General features: G+C 54.0%; 1 protein-coding gene across 1 annotated transcript in view; it reads left to right on the top strand.

Annotated features, from left to right (window-relative positions):
* The window catches only part of LOC129715053 (WD repeat-containing protein 88-like), a 44917-nt gene extending 22201 nt beyond the window's left edge, over positions 1-22716 (top strand). The window contains 11 exon segments of the mRNA XM_055664884.1: positions 451-536; positions 1450-1513; positions 2107-2245; positions 3331-3363; positions 3366-3418; positions 3420-3460; positions 16035-16216; positions 17705-17787; positions 20120-20188; positions 21672-21764; positions 22581-22716. Coding sequence (XP_055520859.1) covers positions 451-536; positions 1450-1513; positions 2107-2245; positions 3331-3363; positions 3366-3418; positions 3420-3460; positions 16035-16216; positions 17705-17787; positions 20120-20188; positions 21672-21764; positions 22581-22691 — 954 coding nt within the window. The 3' untranslated portion in view covers positions 22692-22716.
* The last annotated feature ends 1740 nt before the right edge of the window (positions 22717-24456 follow it).

The following is a 24456-nucleotide window of genomic DNA, read 5'->3' as shown; positions in this document are numbered from 1 at the left end:
GGCTGCCGCCTTTTTTAACAAGTTTGTGTTCACAAAATGAATTTTGGTTGTCGGGTGTCTGCAGCACAATTGTTTGCCTTGGCTTGGCTTTTAAGATTGTTGCAACAGTTGGATGCCTGCTCATGCATCCATACGGCCCACAATGTCTATATTAGCCCTCTGGAAACCAGTGCCTTCGGACCGCAACACCCATACTAGCGCAATAGACAGCCCTCCCCCCCGCCCACTGGCGAGCAGTATTGGAATTGGTGGAGAGGTGGAATATTGCGTTGGTGACCGGCCCTCCCGTGTGATGCTGGGACCCAACGGGTCTCACTTAGTCTAGTATATATGTGTATATATATATTTATGTATGGGGTGGTGTGGGAGGGAGGGAGGCGGGATGGCCCCCATGGCTGTGTGTGGTGTGGGAGGGGCAGTGACTGAGCTTTCCTTGTTCACCCACTACAGGACGTGGCGACCAGATGCCAAGTATGCGACTACAGGCTGCACTCTGCTCCCGTCACCGAGTGCTGCCTCAGTCCCGACAACCAAAGGTGATTATCTGTCTCAGCCCATCTGCCAGCTGACCCCTTCCACACACAGCCTCCAGTGCACAAGCTGCTCTGTACGGTACTGCTGGTGGTAACCCATCCAACTGGTGGGTACATCCGCTCACTGAACTAGATGGACAGGATTACACCCGCCCTCACCACCCCACACTCACCCTACACCCATCCCACACCCGCCCTCACCACCCCACACCCGCCCCTCACCACCCCACACCCACCCTCACCACCCCACACCCCCCCCTCACCACCCCACACCCGCCCTCACCACCCCCCACCACCCGCCCTCACCCACACTGCACCCCGCCCCTCACCACCCCACACCCGCCCCTCACCACCCCACACCCGCCCCTCACCACCCCACACCCGCCCCCTCCACCCCCACCCCGCCCTCACCCACCCGCACCCGCCCCTCACCACCCCACACCCGCCCCATACCACCCACACCCGCCCCTCACCCACCCCCCCCACACCCGCCCTCACACCCACACCGCACCCGCCCCTCACCACCCCACACCCCCCCCCACACCACCCCACACCCCCCCCGCCCCATACCCCACACCCGCCCCTCACCACCCCACACCCGCCCCATACCCCACACCCCGCCCCTCACCACCCCACACCCGCCCTCACCCACACCGCACCCGCCCCTCACCACCCCACACCCACCCCACACACCCGCCCCTCACCACCCCACACCCGCCCCTCACCACCCCACACCCACCCCACACCCGCCCCTCACCCGCCCCCCACACCCGCCCCATACCCCACCCACCCGCCCCTCACCCCCCCATCATCACCCCCCCTCAGCATCCACCCCACACCCGCCCATCACCACCCACCCCTCATCCACCCGCCCATCAAGAACAAGCCTGAGTCTGCTTTTGTGTTCCAACTGCAGACTGTTCACCTCCTCCTGGGACAAATCGCTGAAGGCATGGGATGTTGAAACGGGCAAAGTTCTGGTAGGTGTTTGTTCAGAATTCTACACACCCACTGTAGAACAGTTACAACTCCCATTACACATGCACACACCTATTTCATCATCTCTCAGCAATCTCAAATCTAATATAGAGACGCATCTCCTCACCCTAGTCTTATACTTGGGCCAGAAATAAAATACCGTAGATAGTGAACATCTGAAATAAAGCAGGATGCTGGAAATAGCCAGTGAGGCAGCTTTAGATCAGATTAGTTTATTGTCACATATCATGAAACTCCTTGTTCACATCAAGCTCACAAACAGTAATGATAAACACAGCAACAAATACAAAACAGCAGGGTGGTGCAAGATTGGAGTGCTACTTGAAATAATGGAAATAAATTAAATGAGCAGCCTTGGCAGTGGTGCAGCGGGTAGAGCCACTGCCTCACAGTGCCTGACGATCTGGTCAATGGGCCTGGGGAGGGATGGCTGAACGGCTTGGACACATTTTCATGGGAGCGGGTCAGTGGGCAGGAGGATTGGAAGAGAGATGATTTTGCGGGACAGCAGAGGTCAGCGCGCAGAATGGCCTCTGCCCGGCCGGGACTGATTTAACTGCTTTGTCCCCCTCAGTGGGCAGTAGTGCACCACCGCCCCCTGACCTGCTGTGACATCTCCTTCGACGGGCGGCACGTGGTGTGTGGGAGCGACATCAACAATGCCGTCTACATCCGAGCATCCGACTCCGGCTACCCCATCGCCAGCCTGCAGGGTAGGGGGGAGGGGAAATGGGGGGGGGGGGGGAGAAGAGGGGGAGGGGGGCGAGGTGAGGGGGAGGGGAGCGGGTGAGGGGGGGGGGGGGGGGGAGGGGGTAGAGGAGGAGAGGATGATGATGTGAGAGAGAGAGAGAGGGGCACGTAATGAGCCAGGAGGGGATGGAAGGGGAGGGGGGGGGGGGGGGGGTGAAGAGGAGAACGCGAGGGGCTGGGAATGCACCAGAGGGAAGAGGACAGGTAGTAGGGTTGAGGGCTGGAGGATAGATGTGGAGGTAGGAGGGATGGAGGCGCTGCTGGGTATGAGAAGGGGAGGGCTTGTGACTGTCCCTTATCCCTGCCCAATGACCCGCTGTCAGCCACTCTACCCTCACCATCCCTCCCTGTTCACACAGCCACGACCCACACCCCCCAACCTTCCCATCCACCCCCACCCGTCCCATCCACCCCACCCCCACCCGTCCCATCCACCCCACCCCCACCCGTCCCATCCACCCCACCCCCACCCGTCCCATCCACCCCCACCCCCACCCGTCCCATCCACCCCCACCCCCACCCATCCCATCCACCCCACCCGTCCCATCCACCCCCACCCGTCCCATCACCCCACCCCACCCGTCCCATCCACCCCCACCCCCACCCGTCCCATCCACCCCCACCCGTCCCATCCACCCCACCCCCACCCGTCCCATCCACCCCCACCCGTCCCATCCACCCCCACCCCCACCCGTCCCATCCACCCCCACCCGTCCCATCCACCCCCACCCCACCCGTCCCATCCACCCCACCCGTCCCATCCACCCCACCCCCACCCCCACCCGTCCCATCCACCCCACCCGTCCCATCCAGCCCCACCCCCACCCCCACCCGTCCCATCCACCTCCACCCGTCCCATCCACCCCCACCCCCACCCGTCCCATCCACCCCACCCGTCCCATCCCATCCAGCCCCACCCCCACCCCCACCCGTCCCGTCCACCCCCACCCGTCCCGTCCCATCCACCCCCGTCCTGTCCCACCCTCTCCGCTCCACCCTCTCTCTGTGTGAGCCAATACCCGGGTACATGTGTAGTGTCTCGGCACAGAGCAGCACGGCAGCACGGTGACACGGTGCCGGTTCAGCCAGACGGACAGCGCGTGGCCTCCACATCCTGTGACCGCACAGCCCGGATTTTGGGATATGCTGACCCGTCGCACCACCATCACCCTGCAGGGGTAGGCACGGCACGGCTGTGGGGGGCTGTGGGGGGCAGGGGGTGGGGAGGGGGGGCAGGGTGAGTGGGAAGTGGAGGAGCAGGGGGCCAGTATAGGGCAAGGTGTGTTGATCAGCATGCTGTGGTTGGTATAGGGTGAGCTGCAGTGGGCAGTATGGGCACGGTTCAGTGGGCAGTGGGCAGTGGGCAGTATGGGGAAGGTGCAGTGGGCAGTGGGCAGTATGGGCAAGGTGCAGTGGGCATTGGGCAGTATGGGGAAGGTGCAGTGGGCAGTATGGGGCAAGGTGCAGTGGGCAGTATGGGGAAGGTGCAGTGGGCAGTGGGCAGTATGGGGAAGGTGCAGTGGGCAGTATGGGGCAAGGTGCAGTGGGCAGTATGGGCAAGGTGCAGTGGGCAGTATGGGGAAGGTGCAGTGGGCAGTGGGCAGTATGGGCAAGGTGCAGTGGGCAGAGGGCAGTATGGGGAAGGTGCAGTGGGCAGTATGGGCAAGGTGCAGTGGGCAGTATGGGCAAGGTGCAGTGGGCAGTGGGCAGTATGGGCAAGGTGCAGTGGGCAGAGGGCAGTATGGGGAAGTGGGCAGTGGGCAGTATGGGCAAGGTGCAGTGGGCAGTGGGCAGTATGGGCAAGGTGCAGTGGGCAGCGGGCAGTATGGGCAAGGTGCAGTGGGCAGTATGGGCAAGGTGCAGTGGGCAGAGGGCAGTATGGGCAAGGTGCAGTGGGCAGCGGGCAGTATGGGGAAGGTGCAGTGGGCAGTATGGGCAAGGTGCAGTGGGCAGCGGGCAGTATGGGGAAGGTGCAGTGGGCAGTATGGGCAAGGTACAGTGGGCAGAGGGCAGTATGGGCAAGGTGCAGTGGGCAGTATGGGGAAGGTGCAGTGGGCAGTATGGGGAAGGTGCAGTGGGCAGAGGGCAGTATGGGCAAGGTGCAGTGGGCAGTATGGGGAAGGTGCAGTGGGCAGTGGGCAGTATGGGGCAAGGTGCAGTGGGCAGTATGGGGAAGGTGCAGTGGGCAGTATGGGGAAGGTGCAGTGGGCAGAGGGCAGTATGGGGAAGGTGCAGTGGGCAATGGGCAGTATGGGGCAAGGTGCAGTGGGCAGTGGGCAGTATGGGGAAGGTGCAGTGGGCAGTATGGGGAAGGTGCAGTGGGTAGTATGGGGAAGGTGCAGTGGGCAGTATGGGGAAGGTGCAGTGGGCAGTATGGGGAAGGTGCAGTGGGCAGTATGGGGAAGGGTGCAGTGGGCAGTATGGGGAAGGTGAAGGTGCAGTGGGCAGTATGGGGAAGGTGCAGTGGGCAGTATGGGGCAAGGTGCAGTGGGCACTGGGGCAAGGTGCAGTGGGCAGTATGGGGAAAGTGCAGTGGGCAGTATGGGGAAGGTGCAGTGGGCAGTATGGGGAAGGTACAGGGGGCAGTATGGGGCAAGGTGCAGAGGGCAGTATGGGGAAGGTGCAGTGGGCAGTGGGCCGTATGGGGAAGGTGCAGTGGGCAGTGGGCAGTATGGGGAAGGTGCAGTGGGCAGTGGGCAGTATGGGCAGTATGGGGAAGGTGCAGTGGGCAGTGGGCACTATGGGGCAAGGTGCAGTGGGCGGTACTACTGCTCTGTTCCACATGTAATCTCTTCATTTCGATAGCAAACTGTATTCTGATTGCCCCACTGGCCGGGTGTACACCTACTCTCCCCATCTCCTGTTACAGAACCATAATGACCTTGTCAGACATATCATCAGCAACTTTGGAAACTTTACATTTCATTGCCTCCTCCACTGCCCATTGCCCACTGCACCTTGCCCCATAATGACCATCTTGCCCCAATATGACCACTGCACCTTGCCCCATAATGACCACTGCAGGCTTGTGTCATTTTGCATGTTGGGCCCATTATCAGCAGCTGCTCCTTTCAGCCCCTTGGGTGCCCACCATCGGTTCCCGGGGCTGTGTTTACAGTTTAGATTATTGTCACATGTACTGAGGTACAATGAAACATAGAAACATAGAAATTAGGTGCAGGAGTAGGCCATTCGGCCCTTCGAGCCTGCACCGCCATTCAATATGATCATGGCTGATCATCCAACTCAGTATCCCGTACCTGCCTTCTCTCCATACCCCCTGATCCCCTTAGCCACTAGGGCCACATCTAACTCCCTCTTAAATATAGCCAATGAACTGGCCTCAACTACCCTCTGTGGCAGAGAGTTCCAGAGATTCACCACTCTCTGCGTGAAAAAAGTTCTTCTCATCTCGGTTTTAAAGGATTTCCCCATTATCCTTAAGCTGTGACCCCCTGTCCTGGACTTCCCCAACATCGGGAACAATCTTCCTGCATCTAGCCTGTCCAACCCCTTAAGAATTTTGTAAGTTTCTATAAGATCCCCTCTCAATCTTCTAAATTCTAGAGAGTATAAACCAAGTCTATCCAGCCTTTCCTCATAAGACAGTCCTGACATCCCAGGAATCAGTCTGGAGAACCGTCTCTGCACTCCCTCTTTTGTAGTGTGCTATCCCATCAGCGGAAAAACAATACATGATTATGTGAAAAAAAAGAGATTAGTTAAAACAAATGTAGGTCCCTTGCAGTTAGAAACAGGCGAGTTGATCATGGGGAACAAGGATATGGCGGACCAATTGAATAACTACTTTGGTTCCGTCTTCACTAAGGAAGACATAAATAATTTGCCGGAAATAGCAGGGGACCGCAGGTCAAAGGAGTTGGAGGAATTGAGTGAAATCCAGGTTAGCCGGGAAGTAGTGTTGGGTAAATTGAATGGATTAAAGGCCGATAAATCCCAAGGGCCAGATAGGCTGCATCCCAGAGTACTTAAGGAAGTAGCTGCAGAAATAGTGGATGCATTAGTAATAATCTTTCAAAACTCTTTAGATTCTGGAGTAGTTCCTGAGGATTGGCGGGTAGCAAACGTAACCCCACTTTTTAAGAAGGGAGGGAGAGAGAAAAAGGGGAATTACAGACCAGTTAGTCTAACATCAGTAGTGGGGAAACTGCTAGAGTCAGTTATTAAAGATGGGATAGCAGCACATTTGGAAAGTGGTGAAACCATTGGACAAAGTCAGCATGGATTTACGAAAGGTAAATCATGTCTGACGAATCTTATAGAATTTTTCGAGGATGTAACTAGTAGCGTGGATAGGGGAGAACCAGTGGATGTGGTGTATCTGGACTTCCAGAAGGCTTTTGACAAGGTCCCACATAAGAGATTAGTATACAAACTTAAAGCACACGGCATTGGGGGTTCAGTATTGATGTGGATAGAGAACTGGCTGGCAAACAGGAAGCAAAGAGTAGGAGTAAACGGGTCCTTTTCACAATGGCAGGCAGTGACTAGTGGTGTACCGCAAGGCTCAGTGTTGGGACCCCAGCTATTTACAATATATATTAATGATCTGGATGAGGGAATTGAAGGCAATATCTCCAAGTTTGCGGATGACACTAAGCTGGGGGGCAGTGTTAGCTGTGAGGAGGATGCTAGGAGACTGCAAGGTGACTTGGATAGGCTGGGTGAGTGGGCAAATGTTTGGCAGATGCAGTATAATGTGGATAAATGTGAGGTTATCCATTTTGGTGGCAAAAACGGGAAAGCACACTATTATCTAAATGGTGGCCGATTGGGAAAGGGGGAGATGCAGCGAGACCTGGGTGTCATGGTACACCAGTCATTGAAGGTAGGCATGCAGGTGCAGCAGGCAGTAAAGAAAGCGAATGGTATGTTAGCTTTCATTGCAAAAGGATTTGAGTATAGGAGCAGGGAGGTTCTACTGCAGTTGTACAGGGTCTTGGTGAGACCACACCTGGAGTATTGCGTACAGTTTTGGTCTCCAAATCTGAGGAAGGACATTATTGCCATAGAGGGAGTGCAGAGAAGGTTCACCAGACTGATTCCTGGGATGTCAGGACTGTCTTATGAAGAAAGACTGGATAGACTTGGTTTATACTCTCTAGAATTTAGGAGATTGAGAGGGGATCTTATAGAAACTTACAAAATTCTTAAGGGGTTGGACAGGCTAGATGCAGGAAGATTGTTCCCGATGTTGGGGAAGTCAAGGACAAAGGGTCACAGCTTAAGGATAAGGGGGAAATCCTTTAAAACCGAGATGAGAAGAACTTTTTTCACACAGAGAGTGGTGAATCTCTGGAACTCTCTGCCACAGAGGGTAGTTGAGGCCAGTTCATTGGCTATATTTAAGAGGGAGTTAGATGTGACCCTTCTGGCTAAGGGGATCAGGGGGTATGGAGAGAAGGCAGGTACGGGATACTGAGTTGGATGATCAGCCATGATCATATTGAATGGCGGTGCAGGCTCGAAGGGCCGAATGGCCTACTCCTGCACCTAATTTCTATGTCTATGTTTCTATGTTTCTATTACAATTGAGCCATTTACAGTGTATAGATACATGATAAGGGAATAATGTTTAGTGCAAGGTAAAGCCAGCAAAGTCCCATCAAGGATAGTCCGAGGTCACCAATGAGGTGGATAGTAGTTCAGCACTGCTCTCTGGTTGTGATAGGATGATTCAGTTGTCTGATAACAGCTGGGAAGAAATTGTCCCTTAATCTGGAGGTGAGCGTTTTTACACTTCTATAACTTTTGCCTAATGGAAGAGGTGAGAAGAGGGAGTGGCCAGGGTGCGACTCGTCCTTGATTATGCTGCTGGCCTTGCCTAGGCAGCGTGAGGTATAAATGGAGTCAATGGAAGGGAGACACAAAATGCTGGAGAAACTCAGTGAGACAGGCAGCATCTCTTGAGAGAAGGAATGGGTGATGTTTCGGGTCGAGACCCTTCTTCAGACAGATCTAGACTAGAAGGGAGACAAAAATGCTGGAGAAACTCAGCGGGTGAGGCAGCTTCTATGGAGCGAAGGAAAAAGTGACGTTTCGGGTCGAGACCCTTCTTCAGACGGAGGTGGGGGTGGGGTGGGGGGCGGGAAGATGAAAGGAAGAGGCGGAGATAGTAGGCTGTGGGAGAGCTGGGAAGGCGAGCAGAAGGAGGGAGAAAGCAAGGACTACCTGAAATTAGGGACGTCAATGTTCATACCGCTGGGGTGTAAACTACCCAAGCGTAATATGAGGTGCTGCTCCTCCAATTTGCGGTGGGACTCACTCCGGCCATGGAGGAGGCCCAGGACAGAAAGGTCAGATTCGGAATGGGAGGGGGAGTTGAAGTGCTGAGCCACCGGGAGATCAGGTTGGTTAGTGCGAACCGAGCGGAGGTGTTGGGCGAAGCGATCGCCAAGCCTACGCTTGGTCACACCGATGTAGAGCAGCTGACACCTAGAGCAGAGGATGCAATAGATCAGGTTGGAGGAGGTGCAGGTGCACCTCTGCCTCACCTGGGAAGTCTGAAGAAGGGTTTCGGCCCGAAACGTCGCCTATTTCCTTCGCTCCATAGATGCTGCTGCACCCGCTGAGTTTCTCCAGCAATTTTGTGTACCTTTGATTTTCCAGCATCTGCAGTTCCTTCTTGAACACATCATCTATTGCATCCGCTGCTCTAGGTGTCAGTTGCTCTACACCTCCGCTCGGTTCGCAATAACCAATCTGATCTCCCGGTGGCCCAGCAATTCAACTCCCCCTCCCATTCCAAATCCCACCTTTCTGTCCTGGGCCTCCTCCATGGCCAGAGTGAGTCCCACCGCAAATTGGAGGAGCAGCACCTGATATTTTGCTTGGGCAGTTTACACTGCATTTCTTTCTTAGACTAGAAGGGAGGTTGATTTGTGTGGGTCTGGGCCATGTCCACAATTCACTGCAATTTCCTGCGGTCTCGGATGGAGCTGTTCCCAAACCAGGCTGTGATGCATCCTGATAAAATGCTTTCAATGGTGCACCTGTAGAAGTTGGTGAGAGTTGTTGTGGACATGCCAAACTTTCTAAGCCTTCTAAGATCGTTGCTTCAATATGGGTATTAATTGTAGACTTTAGGAGAGCTCCCCCTCCCCTCCCCCCACTCACCATTAACAACAGTCACATCTGTGGAGTCATTTAAGTTCCTTGGAAACGTCATCTGCCGGGACCTTAAATGGGAGGTCACCATCGACTCCACAAACAAAAAGGCCCAACAGAGGATGTACTTCCTGCGGCAGTTGACGAAACACAATCTGCCACAGGCAATGATGGTCCAGGTTTATACGGCCATCATAGAGTCTGTCCTCACCTTCTCCACCATGGTCTGGTTTGGCTCAGCCACCAAGCATGAAACCCGGAGGCTGCATCGCATCGTTCGATCAGCCAAGAAGGTTGTTGGCTGCAACCTTCCCCCCATCGACGAACTGTACACTGCAAGGGCCAGAAAGCAAGCGGGTAATATCATCTCACACCCTTCTCACCCATGCCACAAACTCTTTGAAGCACTTCCCTCTGGAAGGCGACAGTCAAAGTCTGCCACAGCCAGATATAAAAACAGTTTTTTTCCACAAGCAGTAGCTCCACTCAATAACCAAAAGTCTGTAGCCTCCTTTTGCTCTGGTAGTCTTCACATGTTTAAATTATAATGTTTTATTTTTAATTTTCTATTGTATATCATGTTGTTTCTTGCGAGCAAAGCACCAAGGCAAATTCCTTGTACAGTACATCTCTCCTTCAACGCCGTCAATGCAAACTGGGGTATATGTACCGCTTCACTTCCTGAAGTCAATCACTATAGCCTTTTCTTGCTGACATTGAGAGAAAGGTTGACACAAAAAGTTGAATAGCCAATCGACAATAGACAATAGGTGCAGGAGTAGGCCATTCGGCCCTTCGAGCCAATGTGATCATAGCTGATCATCCCCAATCAGTATCCCATTCCGGCCTTCTCCCCATAGGCCCTGACTCCGCTATCTTTAAGAGCCCTATCTAGCTCTCTTGAAAGTATCCTGAGAACCGGCAGAGAATTTCACAGACTCACAAGTGTTTCCTCGTCTCCGTTCTAAATGGCTTACCCCTTATTCTTAAACTGTGGCCCCTGGTTCTGGACTCCCCCAACATTGAGAACATGTTTTCTGCCTCTAGCGTGTCCAAATCCTTAACAATCTTATATGTTTCAATAAGATTGCCTCTCATCCTTCTAAACTCCAGAGTGTACAAGCCCAGCCGCTCCATTCTCTCTGCATATGACAGTCCCGGCATCCCTGGAATATGTATATGAATGCGCGAAGTATAAGAAGTAAAGTAGATGTGCTTGAGGCTCAGTTAGAGGTTGGTAGATATGACATTGTGGGGATTACTGAGACATGGCTGCAGGAGGATCGGGCCTGGGAACTAAATATTCAAGGTTATCTATATTACTAAATCTCTGATCTTGACCGCTTTTGACCAACTGTGCTGTGATTTCTGAGCGAACGCCGCCACCTACGGCTGTCATTTTTGGCCACCTCGCTCAGAGCCCCCCTCCGCCATATGAGTGCGGAGGATTTCCAATGTCCGATCGATTCAGGATCAGTTCCTGTGGATTGGAGGATAGCTAACGTTATCCCACTTTTCAAGAAAGGAGCGGGAGAGAAAAGGGGGAATTACAGACGTTAGCCTGACTGGTGGTGGGAAAGATGCTGGAGTCAATTATTAAAGAGGTAATAATGGGGCATTTGGATAGCAGTAAAAGGATTAGTCCATGGGTTTATGAAAGGGAAATCATGCTTGACTAATCTTCTGGAATTTTTTGAGGATGTGACACGTAAAATGGATGAAGGGGTGCCAGTGGATGTAGTGTATCTAGATTTTCAGAAAGCCTTTGATAGGGTCCCGCACGGGAGACTGGTGACTAAAATTAGAGCACATGTTATTGGGGGTAGGATGGTGACGTGGATAGAAAATTGCTTGGCAGACCTGAAGCAAAGAGAAGGAGTGAACGGGTCCTTTTCAGAATGGCAGGCTGTGGCGAGTGGAGTGCCACAAGGCTCGGTGTTGGGGCCACAACTGTTTACCATATATATTAATGATTCGGAAGAGGGAATTAGGTGCAACACTGGCAAGTTTGCGGCTGACACAAAGCTGGGTGGCAGTGTGAACTGTGAAGAGGATGTTAGGATGTTGCAGGGTGACCTGGACAGGTTGGGTGAGTGGGCAGATGCGTGGCAGATGCAGTATAATATAGATAAATGTGAGGTTATCCACTTTGGCGGCAAAAACAAGGGGGCAAATTATTATCTCAATGGGGTTAGGTTAGGCAAGGGGAAGGTGCAGCGAGTTCTGGTACTCTTGTACACCGGTCACTGAAAGTTGGCTTACAGGTACAGTAGGCAGTGAAGAAAGTTAATGAAATGTTGGCCTTCATAGACCAGAGGGGGGGGTCTGTGCATTTATGTAAACAAAGCATGGTGCACGGACTCCATCATCGAGAGTCACTGCTCAGCTAACCTTGAATTCCTCTTGGTTAGATGCAGACCGTTCTATCTGCCCAGAGAGTTCACCTCCACTGTTGTGACTGCAGCCTATATCCCTCCTGATGCTAATGCCAAGCTTGCAATGAAAGAGCTGCATACTGCCATCAGCAAACAACAGACGCACAACCCTGAGGCAGCCTTCATTGTTGCGGGTGACTTCAATCACTCCAACCTGAAGACTGTACTCCCCAAATTCCACCAACATGTATCCTTCCCCACTAGAGTAGACAAGACACTGGACAAAGTCTACACCAATATGGCTGAAGCTTACAAAGCCATCCCCCTCCCCCACCTTGGTCAGTCTGATCACGTCTCATTGTTCCTGCTCCCTAAGTACTCCCCACTCATCAGACGGGTTAAACCAACTGTAAGGACAGTTAAAGTCTGATCAGAGGAAGCGGACTTCACACTTCAGCAGTGTTTTGGAAACACTGACTGGAAGGCGTTTGCAGCCCAGGCCACCCTTGACTCTCACACGGACATTGATTCCTATACATCCTCTGTTCTGGACTTTATAAACTCCACCATCAATAGTGTCGCCTCCCTCAAACAGGTGACCATATACCCGAATCAGAAGCCATGGATGAACAGCGAGGTCAGGCTACTGCTGAAAGCACGGGACATCGCTTTCAGGTCAGGCGATGCTCGAGCCTACAGTTCATCCAGGGCTAACCTGAAGAGGGGCATCAGGAAGGCCAAGCACTGCCATAAGCTCAGGATTGAGGAGCACTTCAACAACAACTCCGACCCCCGACGCATGTGGCAAGGCATCCAGGCCATCACGGACTACAGACCCTCCAACATCACCCCCACATCCAGCGATGCCTCCTTCCTTGAGGAGCTTAATCACTTCTATGGCCGCTTCGACAGGGACAATCTAGAGACAGCCATCAAGGCTGTGCTACCTGCCGATCACCAACCCCTCACACTCACCCCCTACGACGTGTACGTGGCACTGAGTAGGACTAATGCACGTAAGGCTGCTGGCCCTGACGGCATCCCCGGGCGCGTACTCAGTGCCTGTGCTGCGCAGCTGACAGACGTCTAGACTGACATCTTCAACCTGTCACTTGCCCAAGCAGTTGTCCCCACTTGCCTTAAAGCCACCTCCATCGTGCCAGTGCCAAAACACACCAAGTGCTTCGAGAGGCTGGTCCTGGCACACCTCAAAAGCTGCCTACCCCCCACACTGGATCCCTATCAGTTTGCCTACCGCAAGAACAGGAGTACGGAGGATGCCATCTCAATGGCACGTCACTCCGCCCTCTCCCACCTTGACAACAGAGACACTTATGTAAGAATGCTGTTCATCGATTACAGCTCAGCATTCAACACCATTATTCCATCAAAACTGATCACCAAACTCGGTAACCTGGGCATCGACCCCTCCCTCTGCAACTGGATACTGGACTTTCTAACCAACAGACCCCAGTCTGTGAGGTTAGACAAGCACACCTCTTCAACCCTCACCCTGAACCCCGGCGTTCCTCAGGGCTGTGTGCTGAGCCCCCTCCTCTACTCCCTCTTCACCTATGACTGCACACCTGTACATGGTACTAACACCATCATCAAGTATGCAGATGATACAACGGTGATTGGCCTCATCAGCAACAACGATGAGCTGGCCTACAGGGAGGAGGTCCAGCACTTAGCAGCATGGTGCGCTGACAACAACCTGGCCCTTAACTCCAAGAAGACCAAGGAGCTCATTGTAGACTTCAGGAAGTCCAGAGGCGGCAAGCACAACCCCATCGACATTAACGGGACGGAGGTTGAACGCGTTTCTAGCTTCAGTTTCCCGGGAGTCAACATCTCCGATGACCTCTCTTGGACCCACAATACTTCTACTCTGATCAAGAAGGCTCATCAGCGTCTCTTCTTCCTGAGGAGACTGAAGAAGGTCCATCTGTCTCCTCTCTCTGTCAGTTTACCTAAACTTCTTGAAGGAGGCCACCTTTTCTCAGGAACGATGGCAGTTACCAAAAAGGGATTTACCATCTTGATACGAGCAAGATAGACATACAGCATCCTTCTGCACCAACTGCATCACAGTATGGTATGGCAACTGCTCTGTCTCCGACCGTAAGGCATTGCAGAGGGTGGTGAAAATTGCCCAACGCATCATCAAGGGTTCCCAGGGCTCCCCTCCATTGAGTCAGGTGTCCAAAGCAAGTGTTGGGAAGGACTCCTTCTGCGGAGGGCAATTCTCAGCATCTATAAAGGTGGAGGCTCTCAAATCTGGAAGGTCTAGAGAGGAGCTTCTAAGTTCCTTCACCTGACCTACCCCATCCTGGGACCCCCTGAACCCTTCCTCAATCTCCTGTTTACCCTCCTACCATCCGGGAGGTCCAGAGCGCTACAGGTCTCTGGGGGGAGGGGTTGCCGAAGTGCAGCAATTGCTTGGTAGTCGAGGAAGTGAATTGTCCCCAACAGCTTGGCAGGCAGTTTCTGGCGGCTGTCACCATACTAAATGATTCGGAAGACGGATTAGGTGCAACCTCGGATGACACAAAGCTGGGGGCAGTGTGAACTGAAGGATGTTAGGATGTTGCCCCCCCCCCCCCCCCCCCCCCCCCCCCCCCCCCCCCCCCCCCCCCCCCGGACAATTATTTTTTTTTTTACTCAAAATCGTTTGCTATGTCGCTCTTCAAGGGAGATGCTAAATGCATTTCGTTGTCTTTGTACTGTACACTGACAATGACAATTAAAATTGAATCTGAATCTGAATCTGAATCGGATTTCAGTATAGGAGTAAAGAGGTTCTTCTGCAGTTGTGTAGGGCTCTGGTGAGACCACATCTGGAGTATTGTGTCCAGTTTTGGTCTCCTAATTTGAGGAAGGCAGTGCAGCGTAGGTTCACGAGATTGATCCCTGGGATGACGGGATTGTCATATGAGGAAAGATTGAAAAGACTAGGCTTGTATTCACTGGAGTTTAGAAGGATGAGGGTGCATGCAAGGTAATGCACCCCGGCCACAATACCGCCACGCACAGAAGGATCTTATAGAAACATATAAAATTATAAAAGGACTGGACAAGCTAGATGCAGGAAAAATGTTCCCAATGTTGGGCGAGTCCAGAACCAGGGGCCACACTTAGAATAAAAGGGAAGCCATTTAAGACTGAGGTGAGAAAAAACTTTTTCACCCAGAGAGTTGTGAATTTGTGGAATTCCCAGCCACAGAGGGCAGTCGAGGCCAACTCACTGGATGGATTTAAGAGAGAGTTAGATAGAGAACTAGGGGCTATGGGGAGAAGGCAGGCACGGGTTATTGTTAGGGGACAATCAGCCATGATCACAATGAATGGTGGTGCTGGCTCGAAGGGCCGAATGGCCTCCTCCTGCACCTATTTTCTATGTTTCTAATTTGCATTTGGCCTCATTCTGGCAATGGGGGATGCCTAGGACAGAAAGGTCAGTGTGGGAATGGGAAGGGAATGAAAGTGTTTGACAACCGGGAGATGGGGTAGGTCCAGGCGGACAGAGCGAAGGTGTTCAGTGAAACGATTACCCAGTCTAAATTTGGTCTCGCCAATGTATAAGAATCCACACCTTGAACAACGGATACAGTAGATGAGGTTGGGGGAGGTGCAAGTGAACCTCTGCCTCAACTGAAAGGACTGTCGGGGTCCTTGGACAGAGTCGAGGGAGGAGGTATAGGGACAGGTGTCTCGACACCAGGACAAGAGGTTCTCTAGCTTCCAGCCTCGATTCTCTCACCCATTATCTCTTGTGATTGGGAGATTCTACGATAGTTTGGTTTGTCCAGTTGATATATAGATTAAGAAAGAGGGGTAGATTTGGCTAAGGATACAGCGCTGCCCCTTGCCCCTCAGCCCTCGCTTTTGTAGCCGGAGGCCACACACAGAGGCTAGGGTGGGGTGGGATGGGGCATGAAAGTGGTGGCACCAGGCAGCTTGGTCACCCCTGCAGACTGACACGGCCATTCTGCAAAGCCTTCACCCAATGTGCCTTGTCTCTTCAGTGTAGAGGCCACACCGTAAATACTGGATGGCGTGGTAACTCCCAACTAATATGTTCTCTACCTCTCTCTCCTCCCCTCCCACTCTCCCCAACTCTCTTCTCCTCCCTCCACCCCCTACCCTGACCCTTTCTCCCCTTCCATCCATGCCCTTCCCCCTCTACCATGGCCCCTCCCTCACCCTTTACCCTGATCCCCTCTGCTGCTTTCTCTCCCCTCCCCAGGCATGGGAATGTGGTTTCAGACTGCTGTTTCACACAGCAGGGGAACGCACTCTGCACATCCTCCTGGGACAGGACGCTGCTGATTTGGGACGTCTCCGTGGGTCAGTTTCGCTCCCAGGGCCCCCTGAAGCTGGCAGGTGGACACAGGGGCTGCGTCAGCTCCTGTACCTTCTCCCGGGACGGTGAGTGAGCGCGGCAATACCGGGCTGGTAAAGCAGCGCCGAGACCAGCTGGGGAGAGAGGCCGATCACACACGGCACACACTCCCCACACTGAGGGACACACACACACACACACACACACACACACACTGAGGAACACACACACACACCGACACACACACACACACTGAGGAACACACACACACACACACACACACACACACTGAGGAACACACACACACACACACACCCACACACTGAGGGACACACACACACACACTGACACACACACACACTGAGGACACACACACACACACTGAGGACACACACACACACTGAGGACACACACACACACACTCCCCACACTGAGGGACACACACACACACACTGAGGAACACACACACACACACACACACACACTGAGGAACACACACACACACGGACACACACACACACTGAGGGACACACACACACTGAGGGACACACACACACACACACACACTGAGGGACACACACACACACACTGAGGACACACACACACACACACACTGAGGAACACACACCCACACACTGAGGACACACACACACACACACACTGAGGAACACACACACACACACACACTGAGGACACACACACACACACACACTGAGGGAACACACACACACACACACACTGAGGAACACACACACACACACACACTGAGGGACACACACACACACACACACACTGAGGGACACACACACACACCCACACTGAGGAACACACACACACACTGAGGGACACACACACACACACACTGAGGGACACACACACACTGAGGGACACACACACACACACACTGAGGGACACACACACACACACACACAGAGAGACACACACACACACACACTGAGGGATACACACACACACACACTCTGAGGGACACACACACACACACATTGAGGGACACACACACACACACTGAGGGACACACACACACACACACTGAGGGACACACACACTAAGGGACACACACACACACTCCCCACACTGAGGGACACACACACACACACTGAGGGACACACACACACCGAGGGACACACATACACACTGAGCGAGACACAGACACACCACACTGATGGACACACGCTGCCAGTTTGCCAGGAGGTCTCTGTCTGAGGTCATTGGCAGCCCCGGGACAGGCAGCATGTGTAGAGGCGGCTGGGTGGGGCTGCAAGCTGCCAGCAGTGATCCAGAGTCAGCCTCCAATGTCAGTTCCACCGCGAACCCACAAACATTGGGCCCGGGAACTAGTGCTGACTGATTACACGCAGGCCCCGACTGACCAGCTGAACAGCCCCCGCTGCCCCCCTCTCTAAAATAGGCGCAGTGGAGTGTGATCAGGAGCGGGAACCCTGAATGATTCCTTCTCTCTCTCATCCAGGGTCACGGGCAGTGACGGGGAGTGGCAACTGAGATAGGATATTAATTTGTTTCTCTATGTGTTGCCGTGTGTTATTGTCCTGCAGCCAACCTGATCGTGGCGGGATCGTATGACCACTCGGTATCAATCTGGGACACGGCTGGTCTGTACACCAAGCTGGTCTTGAAGGTACTGCCCTTGGTTCAACTGCCACACAGCCAGGACGTTGATAGACGTGAGGGTGGGGGGAAGCCTGGTGCCCGAGGCTTGGGGGGGGGGGGGGGGGGGGGGGGGTGGGGGGGGGGGGGGGGTGGGTGAGATGATGACGCGTGGGACCTTGCGTCGGCTCCACCAGCAGCGACCAACCAACGATGAGCAAGGAGCTTCTGGCACTGGGACTGGGGTGCGGCGAGCTCCGGGCGGGGTCTCACACACAAGGGAATGGCCCGGCTGGGACGTGATGAGCAGTACATGTTGTCTATGACTTTAGCAAGGGCCTTTGACGAGGTTCCCATGTGGTTGGCAGGTCCATGTCACATGGCAGGGGGTGAGCTAGCTGATGGCAGAATGTGGCAGTGACTGCCCGTGACCAGTGGCGTGCCCCGGGGGTCAGCACTGTGCTCATTGCACTGATCATTAACATGGATGACACCAGGATTAGTGGTGCGATTGGCAGTGAAGGAGGTTATCTAAGATAACAACAGGGTCTATCTAAATCTACAGGGGAACTGCGCCAAGAAACGACAGGTGGAATTTAACAGACGTGTGGTTGATGCATTTTGGTCCGTTATAGCAGAGCAGGACACACACACATTGGATGTCAGTTTAGGTTAGTGTCACGTGTACCAAGGTACAGTTTTCACTGTCAGCTTGTTTGTATGCGATCCGATCAGTGGAAGGTTGTACATGGTCACAATCGAGCCGTCCACATTGTACAGATACAAGATTAAGGGAATAACGTTTAGTGCAAGGTAAAGTCTGATTAAAGGTAGTCCGAGGGTCTCCAATGACAGAATGTAGAGTACTGTGGAACAGTACACAGTTCACCATAGAAACATAGAAAGTAGGCGCAGGAGGACGCCATTCGGCCCTTCGAGCTAGCACCGCCATTCATTGTAATCATGGCTGATCGTCTCCAATCAATAACCCGTGCCTGCTTTCGCCCCATATCCCTTGACTCTACTAGCCCCTAGTTCTCTATCTAACTCTCTCTTAAATCCATCCAGTGATTTGGCCTCCACTGCCATCTGTGGCAGGGAATTCCACAAATTCACAACTCTCTGGGTGGAAAAGTTTGTTCTCACCTCAGTCTTAAATAGCCTCCCCTTTATTCTAAGACTGTGGCCCCCTGGTTCTGGACTCGCCCAACATTGGGAACATTTTTCCTGCATCTAGCTTGTCCAGTCCTTTTATAATTTTATATGTTTCTATAAGATCCAAAGGGGTGACACGGGTAGACATGGGTGGTGAAGAAGGTATATGGCACCGAAGCTGTGTAACTCAGTGGGTCAAACAGCATCTCTGGAGAAAAGGAATGGGAGACGTTTCGGGTCAAGACCCTTCTTCAGACCCAAATCATCACCCATTCCCTCTCTCCAGAGATGCTGTCTAACCCCCTGAGTGACTCCGGCATTTTGTGTCTATCTTCGGTTTAAACCAGCATCTGCAGTTCCTTCCTACACTGGTATATGGCACACTTGTTTTCAGTCAGGGCATTGAGAACAGTAGTTGGGACGTCATGTTACATCAGTACAGCTGGTTGTTAAGCTCACACATGGAGCACTGTGTGCGGTTCTGGTCACCACACTATAGGAGGGATGTCATCAAGCTGGAGAGGGAGGACTGAAGGTTCACACGGGTGTTGCTGGGACTGGAGGGCTCGAGTTGTGAGGGGAGATTGGATAAAGGAAGTACAGAGGGATATGGGCTATGCACGGGCAAGTGGGCCCAGCTCAGAGAGACTGTGTGTGAGTGAGCGGGGACAAGTTGCACCAAAGGGGCCGTATTCCGTGTCTCGGGGTGGTTGAAGGCGGGGCATAGAGAGGGGAGGTTCAGGTCCAGGTGACGCGGGGGTGGGGACAGCAGGGAACCAAGGCCTGAAGAAGGTTACGGCGTTGCGGCCGTCATTGGGACGGTGGTCCCTGCACCAGCACAACGCCCTGCTCGGCACACTTGGTGGGGGGGTCACTCCACCGGTACCGCAACCGTGCCGCGATCCCAACCATCCCAACGCTGCTCTTCGGCCCACACGGGACACCAGGACACTGCAGGAGACCCTGTCGCTGCGAGGAGCTGAAGGGGGCGGGGAGGGAGGGCGGGCGGGGCGGGGGTAAGGGAGGTGCGGGCGGGGGCGGGGGGGGAGGTGCGGGCGGGGGGGGAGGGAGGGTGAGGAGGGCGGGCGGGGAGGGTGAGGAGGGCGGGGGGCGGGAGGTGCGGGCGGGGGCGGGGGGGGTGTGGAGGGCGGGGGCTTGGCGGGGAGGGAACGCCACCGCTCACCAGATGGGGATTGTTCCCCACACAGCACCACAATGACTGGGTGACGGACGTGGACATTTCCGCGGACAACGCCAGAGTTCTGTCCGCCTGCAAGGTAATGCCCCCCGGCCACTCACAGCACGGACACAGGCCCTTCGGCCCATACCGACCATCCATCACCCGTTCACACTGGTTTCAGCGGCTGTACCGCCGCGCCGCGGGTTGATGTGGCCTCATCCATGCGCACAAGCAACAGCGGGCCAGCGGGGTTCAGCCGTGCCGCTGGATGCAGTGTCTCATTGCTGACCCCTGGTTGGGCAAATGCCCCCCAGCCCGCCACAAAACAAAGCCAAATATTGGGGGGAAGGGTGTTCGGTCGCGGGCTACTGGCGAAAAAAGATACAAAGTGCTGGAGTGACTCGGCGGGTCAGGCAGCATCTCTGGAGAACAGAGTGTGAAGGAGGATCACGACCCTAACCGTTATAAGGTCACAATTGATAGTAGAATTTGGCCATTCTGCCCAACAAGTCTACTCCGCCATTCAATCATGGCTGATCTATCTCTCCCTCCTAATTCCATTCTCATGCCATCTCCCCACAACCTCTGACACCTGTACTAACCAAGAATCTATCTAGCTCTGCCTTCAAAATATCCACTGACTTTACCTCCACAGCCTTCAGTGTCAAAAAAATCCACAGATTCACCACCCTCTCACTAAAGAAATTTATCATCTCCTTCCTAAAAGAACGTCCTTTAATTCTGAGGCTATGACCTCTAGTCATAGACTCTCCCACTAGTGGAATCATCCTCTCCACATCCACTCTATCCAAACCTTTCACTATTCTGTACGTTTCGATGAAGTCCCCCCTCATTCTTCCATATTCCAACGAGTCCAGGCCCAGTGCCGACAAACGCTCATCATGGATAAACCTACTCAATCCTGGGATCATTCTTGTAAATCTCCTCTGGACCCTCTTCAAGGCCAGCACACCCTTCCTCAGATATGGTGCCCAAAACTGCTCACAATATTCCCGATGCGGCCTGACCAGCGCTTTATAGAGCCTCAGCATTACATCCCTGCTTTTGTATACAAGCCCTCTCGAAATAAATGCTAACATTGAGTTTGCTTTCTTTACTACCGATTCGACTTGCAGATTAACTTTTTGGGAATCCTGCACCAGCACTCCCAAGTCCCTTTTCATCTGCCCACTCTCCCTACCTGTCCAAGTCCTTCTGCAGAGTCCCTGCTTTTTCTACACTTCCTGCCCTTCCACCTATTCTCGTATCATCCTCAAATTTAGCCACAAAGCCTTCCATCCCCTCATCCAAATTATTAATATATAACGTGAAGAGTAGCGGCCCCAGCACCGAGCCTCGTGGAACTCCGCTAGTCACTGGCAGCCAACCCGGAAAAGCCCCCTTTATTGCAACTCGTTGTCATCTGACAATCTGATATCGTTTAAACTTCACGGAGAGACGCTGCCTGACACGCTGAGTTACTCCAGCACTTTGTGTCTTTTTTTGTAAAGCGACACATGCTTGCTTGAACCCTCCACCCCATCCCAATCCTTCCTCATTCCATATCTCGCTTCCCCTAGGATTCCACGGTGCTTTTATGGAACATCGAGCGACTAGACCAGATCCCAGCGGTGCAGTCTCAACGCAAGCTGGGCGGCGAGAACGTGGTTCAGGTGGGCGGCTTGGCCCCTGCGCGCCGCGCGCATTGTCCGGTAACCGCCCCCGGGCTACCCCCATCCCGGTCAGCCCATGCACCGTAGCCACCGGTTACTAGCTCCGAAAGCTGGGACACGGGGGATCATTTGGGGCCCGCTGTGTCAGAATGAGAACGAGAGACCCCATGTTCGCTGCAGACCAGCATTTGAGGTTTAGTTTATCATTGTCACGTACTGTGGGAAGTACAGTGACAATCTTTTGTTGCGTGCAGCAGGTCCATGGCTGGAGGGAGACGCTGGAGTCGTGGCCCTGTTCAGAGAGTGCTGTGGGGTTGATGGTGGGGGTTAACACCAGGAAGTGTGAGAGTGAACATGAGACATTGCCCCTCGGGCAAAGGCGTCGCCACACGGGAGGAATAGTTTCTTGCCAGATCGAGGACCAGAGGGCATAGGTTTAAGGTGAAGGGGGAAATATTTAATATAAATCTGAAGGGTAACCTTTTCACACAAAGGGTGGTGGGTGTATGGAACAAGCTGCCTGAGGAGGTAGGTGAGGCTGGGACTATCCCAACATTTAACAAACAGACAGGTACATCATGGATAGGACATCTTTGAACGGATATGGATCAAATGCGGGCAGGTGGGACTAGTTGTAGCTGGGACATGTTGGCTTGTGTGGGCAAGTTGGGCCTAAGGGCCTGTTTCCACACTGTCACACCATGACATCCAAAATAATCCCAAACCACCCGGTGAGGGAGGGATGGACCGGTGTGTAGCCACGAGTGCCCGTGCCCAGCTCGTTCTCCGCTGACTCTCCCCTCCCTCTCCCCACAGTGCGCTGAGTGCCACAGGCCCTTCTCCATCTGCCTCGAGGACTCGAGCTTGCCGACGTGCTGCTCCTTCTGCCGGTTGTCGGCAACCGGACCGGACCTGCCCGAAGTCTAATCCCAGCCCACCCACCTACCCGCTCAGCGGCCGTCCTAGCCCCCGCCCACCTTCCACCCCCAACCACCCCCTTCCCACCCCCGCCTTCCCCCACCCCGCCTTCCTATCCCCCCCCCCTCCCACTCCACCTTCCCAATCCCCCCACACCCCACCTTCCCAACCCCCCCCCCACCCCACCCGCCTTCCCAACCCCCCCACCCCCTTCCACTCCACCCACATCCCCCTCACTCCCCCCCACCATTCCCCACCCCCCCACCGCCTTCCTTCCCCCCATCCCCCCCCCCCACCCCCTTCCCCTCCCACTCCCCACCCCCACTCCACCTTCCCCACCTCCCCCCACCCCCCCCACCCCGCCTTCCCAACCCCCGCCCCCCATTTACATTGAATAAAATGTGAACATTTTGAGGTATCATGGCCGTGGTCTCCCCTTCCTTCACATCTTGTTTGTAATCCTGACTGTGAACGCCCGCACTCACGGGCGGCAGAAGCGGCCGGTCGCTCCAGCCTCTGTAGGTAGCAATGTTACAAAATTTTGAGATTTAAAAAATCAAGTCTGCAATTTATCCCCCCGATAAAGCATAACAATAGTTTAATTTGACACCAAATTCACTTCATATCTCAAGTATTAAAAAAGTTATGACCATTTTCATACTCGGAAATTACATCTTGTTCCCATTTTCAATGGCATTACAAAAAAGCACTCAAAAGCACATTTCATTAACATTTTAAATAGCCTAAGTGTCCCCAAAGATTATTCACAAATAATTCACATATAACATGATTTTTATATCTAATTTACATTAATTTATAGGCCAAATGGAAGGAAAGTGTTCCTCCCCTAAATAAATGCCCCGGCTCCGGTTCATGTGGAACGTCGTTTGCTCCGACCCTAGTGCCCCCGAAAACTACTGGGGGTAAAAAGCCCAAAATGAGCTTACATAAGAAAATTAAAATGTGACACATTTTGAGGTATACCATGGCCGTGGGGCTGCCCCTTCCTTCACAGAGCTTTTAAATTTTGTAATCCTGACTGTGGACCGGGTCGCCCGCACTAGGCTCACGATTGGCGCCTAGTAAAAATCGGTCCCTCCAAACAGCTCCAAAATCAAACACAAGGGGAGGGGCAGATGCTCAGCCACGATTCAGGTACGTTTTGTAACATACCTACTGTAGGTCAGGGTCGCTGGTCCAGGCCGGGGCTGGGCATTGGGCACTGACTGGCAGCCCATCGCCAAGCAAGGAGGCGGCACCCTGGAGTACCAGCTGCTCCACCGGCCCCGGGTCGCCTCCAGCCAACACATACATACCCACTTGGCGGGGCTGACCCGGGGAGCCCAATCACCTGCAGCAGCATCACCCGTACAGGCGGCAGACATGCGCCAGGAGCGTTCCGTCCTTGACCGCCATCAAACGCCTTTATCAAAGATGGCGGCCTTCTATTTGTCTTCGCGTGCCTTACGCACACACAGCGTCTGGCCGGCAACACACAGGCACGTCCGGGGAGTACCGACAGGCAGCCGTGAGTGCGCAGGCGTATTGCGCGCAGTGCCGGCAGGCAGCCGTGAGTGCGCGTGCGCGGCGCCATGTTGCTGTCAGAGCCGCTGTCCGGGGCCGGAGACTAACGGGAGACGGACGGGCCGAGGCGGCGCGGAGAGGTCCCCGGCATGGAGCGGAGCCAGCCCGGCACCGAGGCCCAGCGCCCGGCCAACACACACCGACAATCGGCCGGGATGTAACCCAGCGGCCAACGAGAAATGGCGGCGGA

The sequence above is a fragment of the Leucoraja erinacea genome, chromosome 50 (genome assembly GCF_028641065.1).
Source record: "Leucoraja erinacea ecotype New England chromosome 50, Leri_hhj_1, whole genome shotgun sequence".
NCBI classification, from domain to species: Eukaryota; Metazoa; Chordata; class Chondrichthyes; order Rajiformes; family Rajidae; genus Leucoraja; species Leucoraja erinaceus.
The sequence above is the reverse complement of the archived record's forward strand: the minus strand, read 5'-3'. Positions and strand labels throughout refer to the sequence as shown.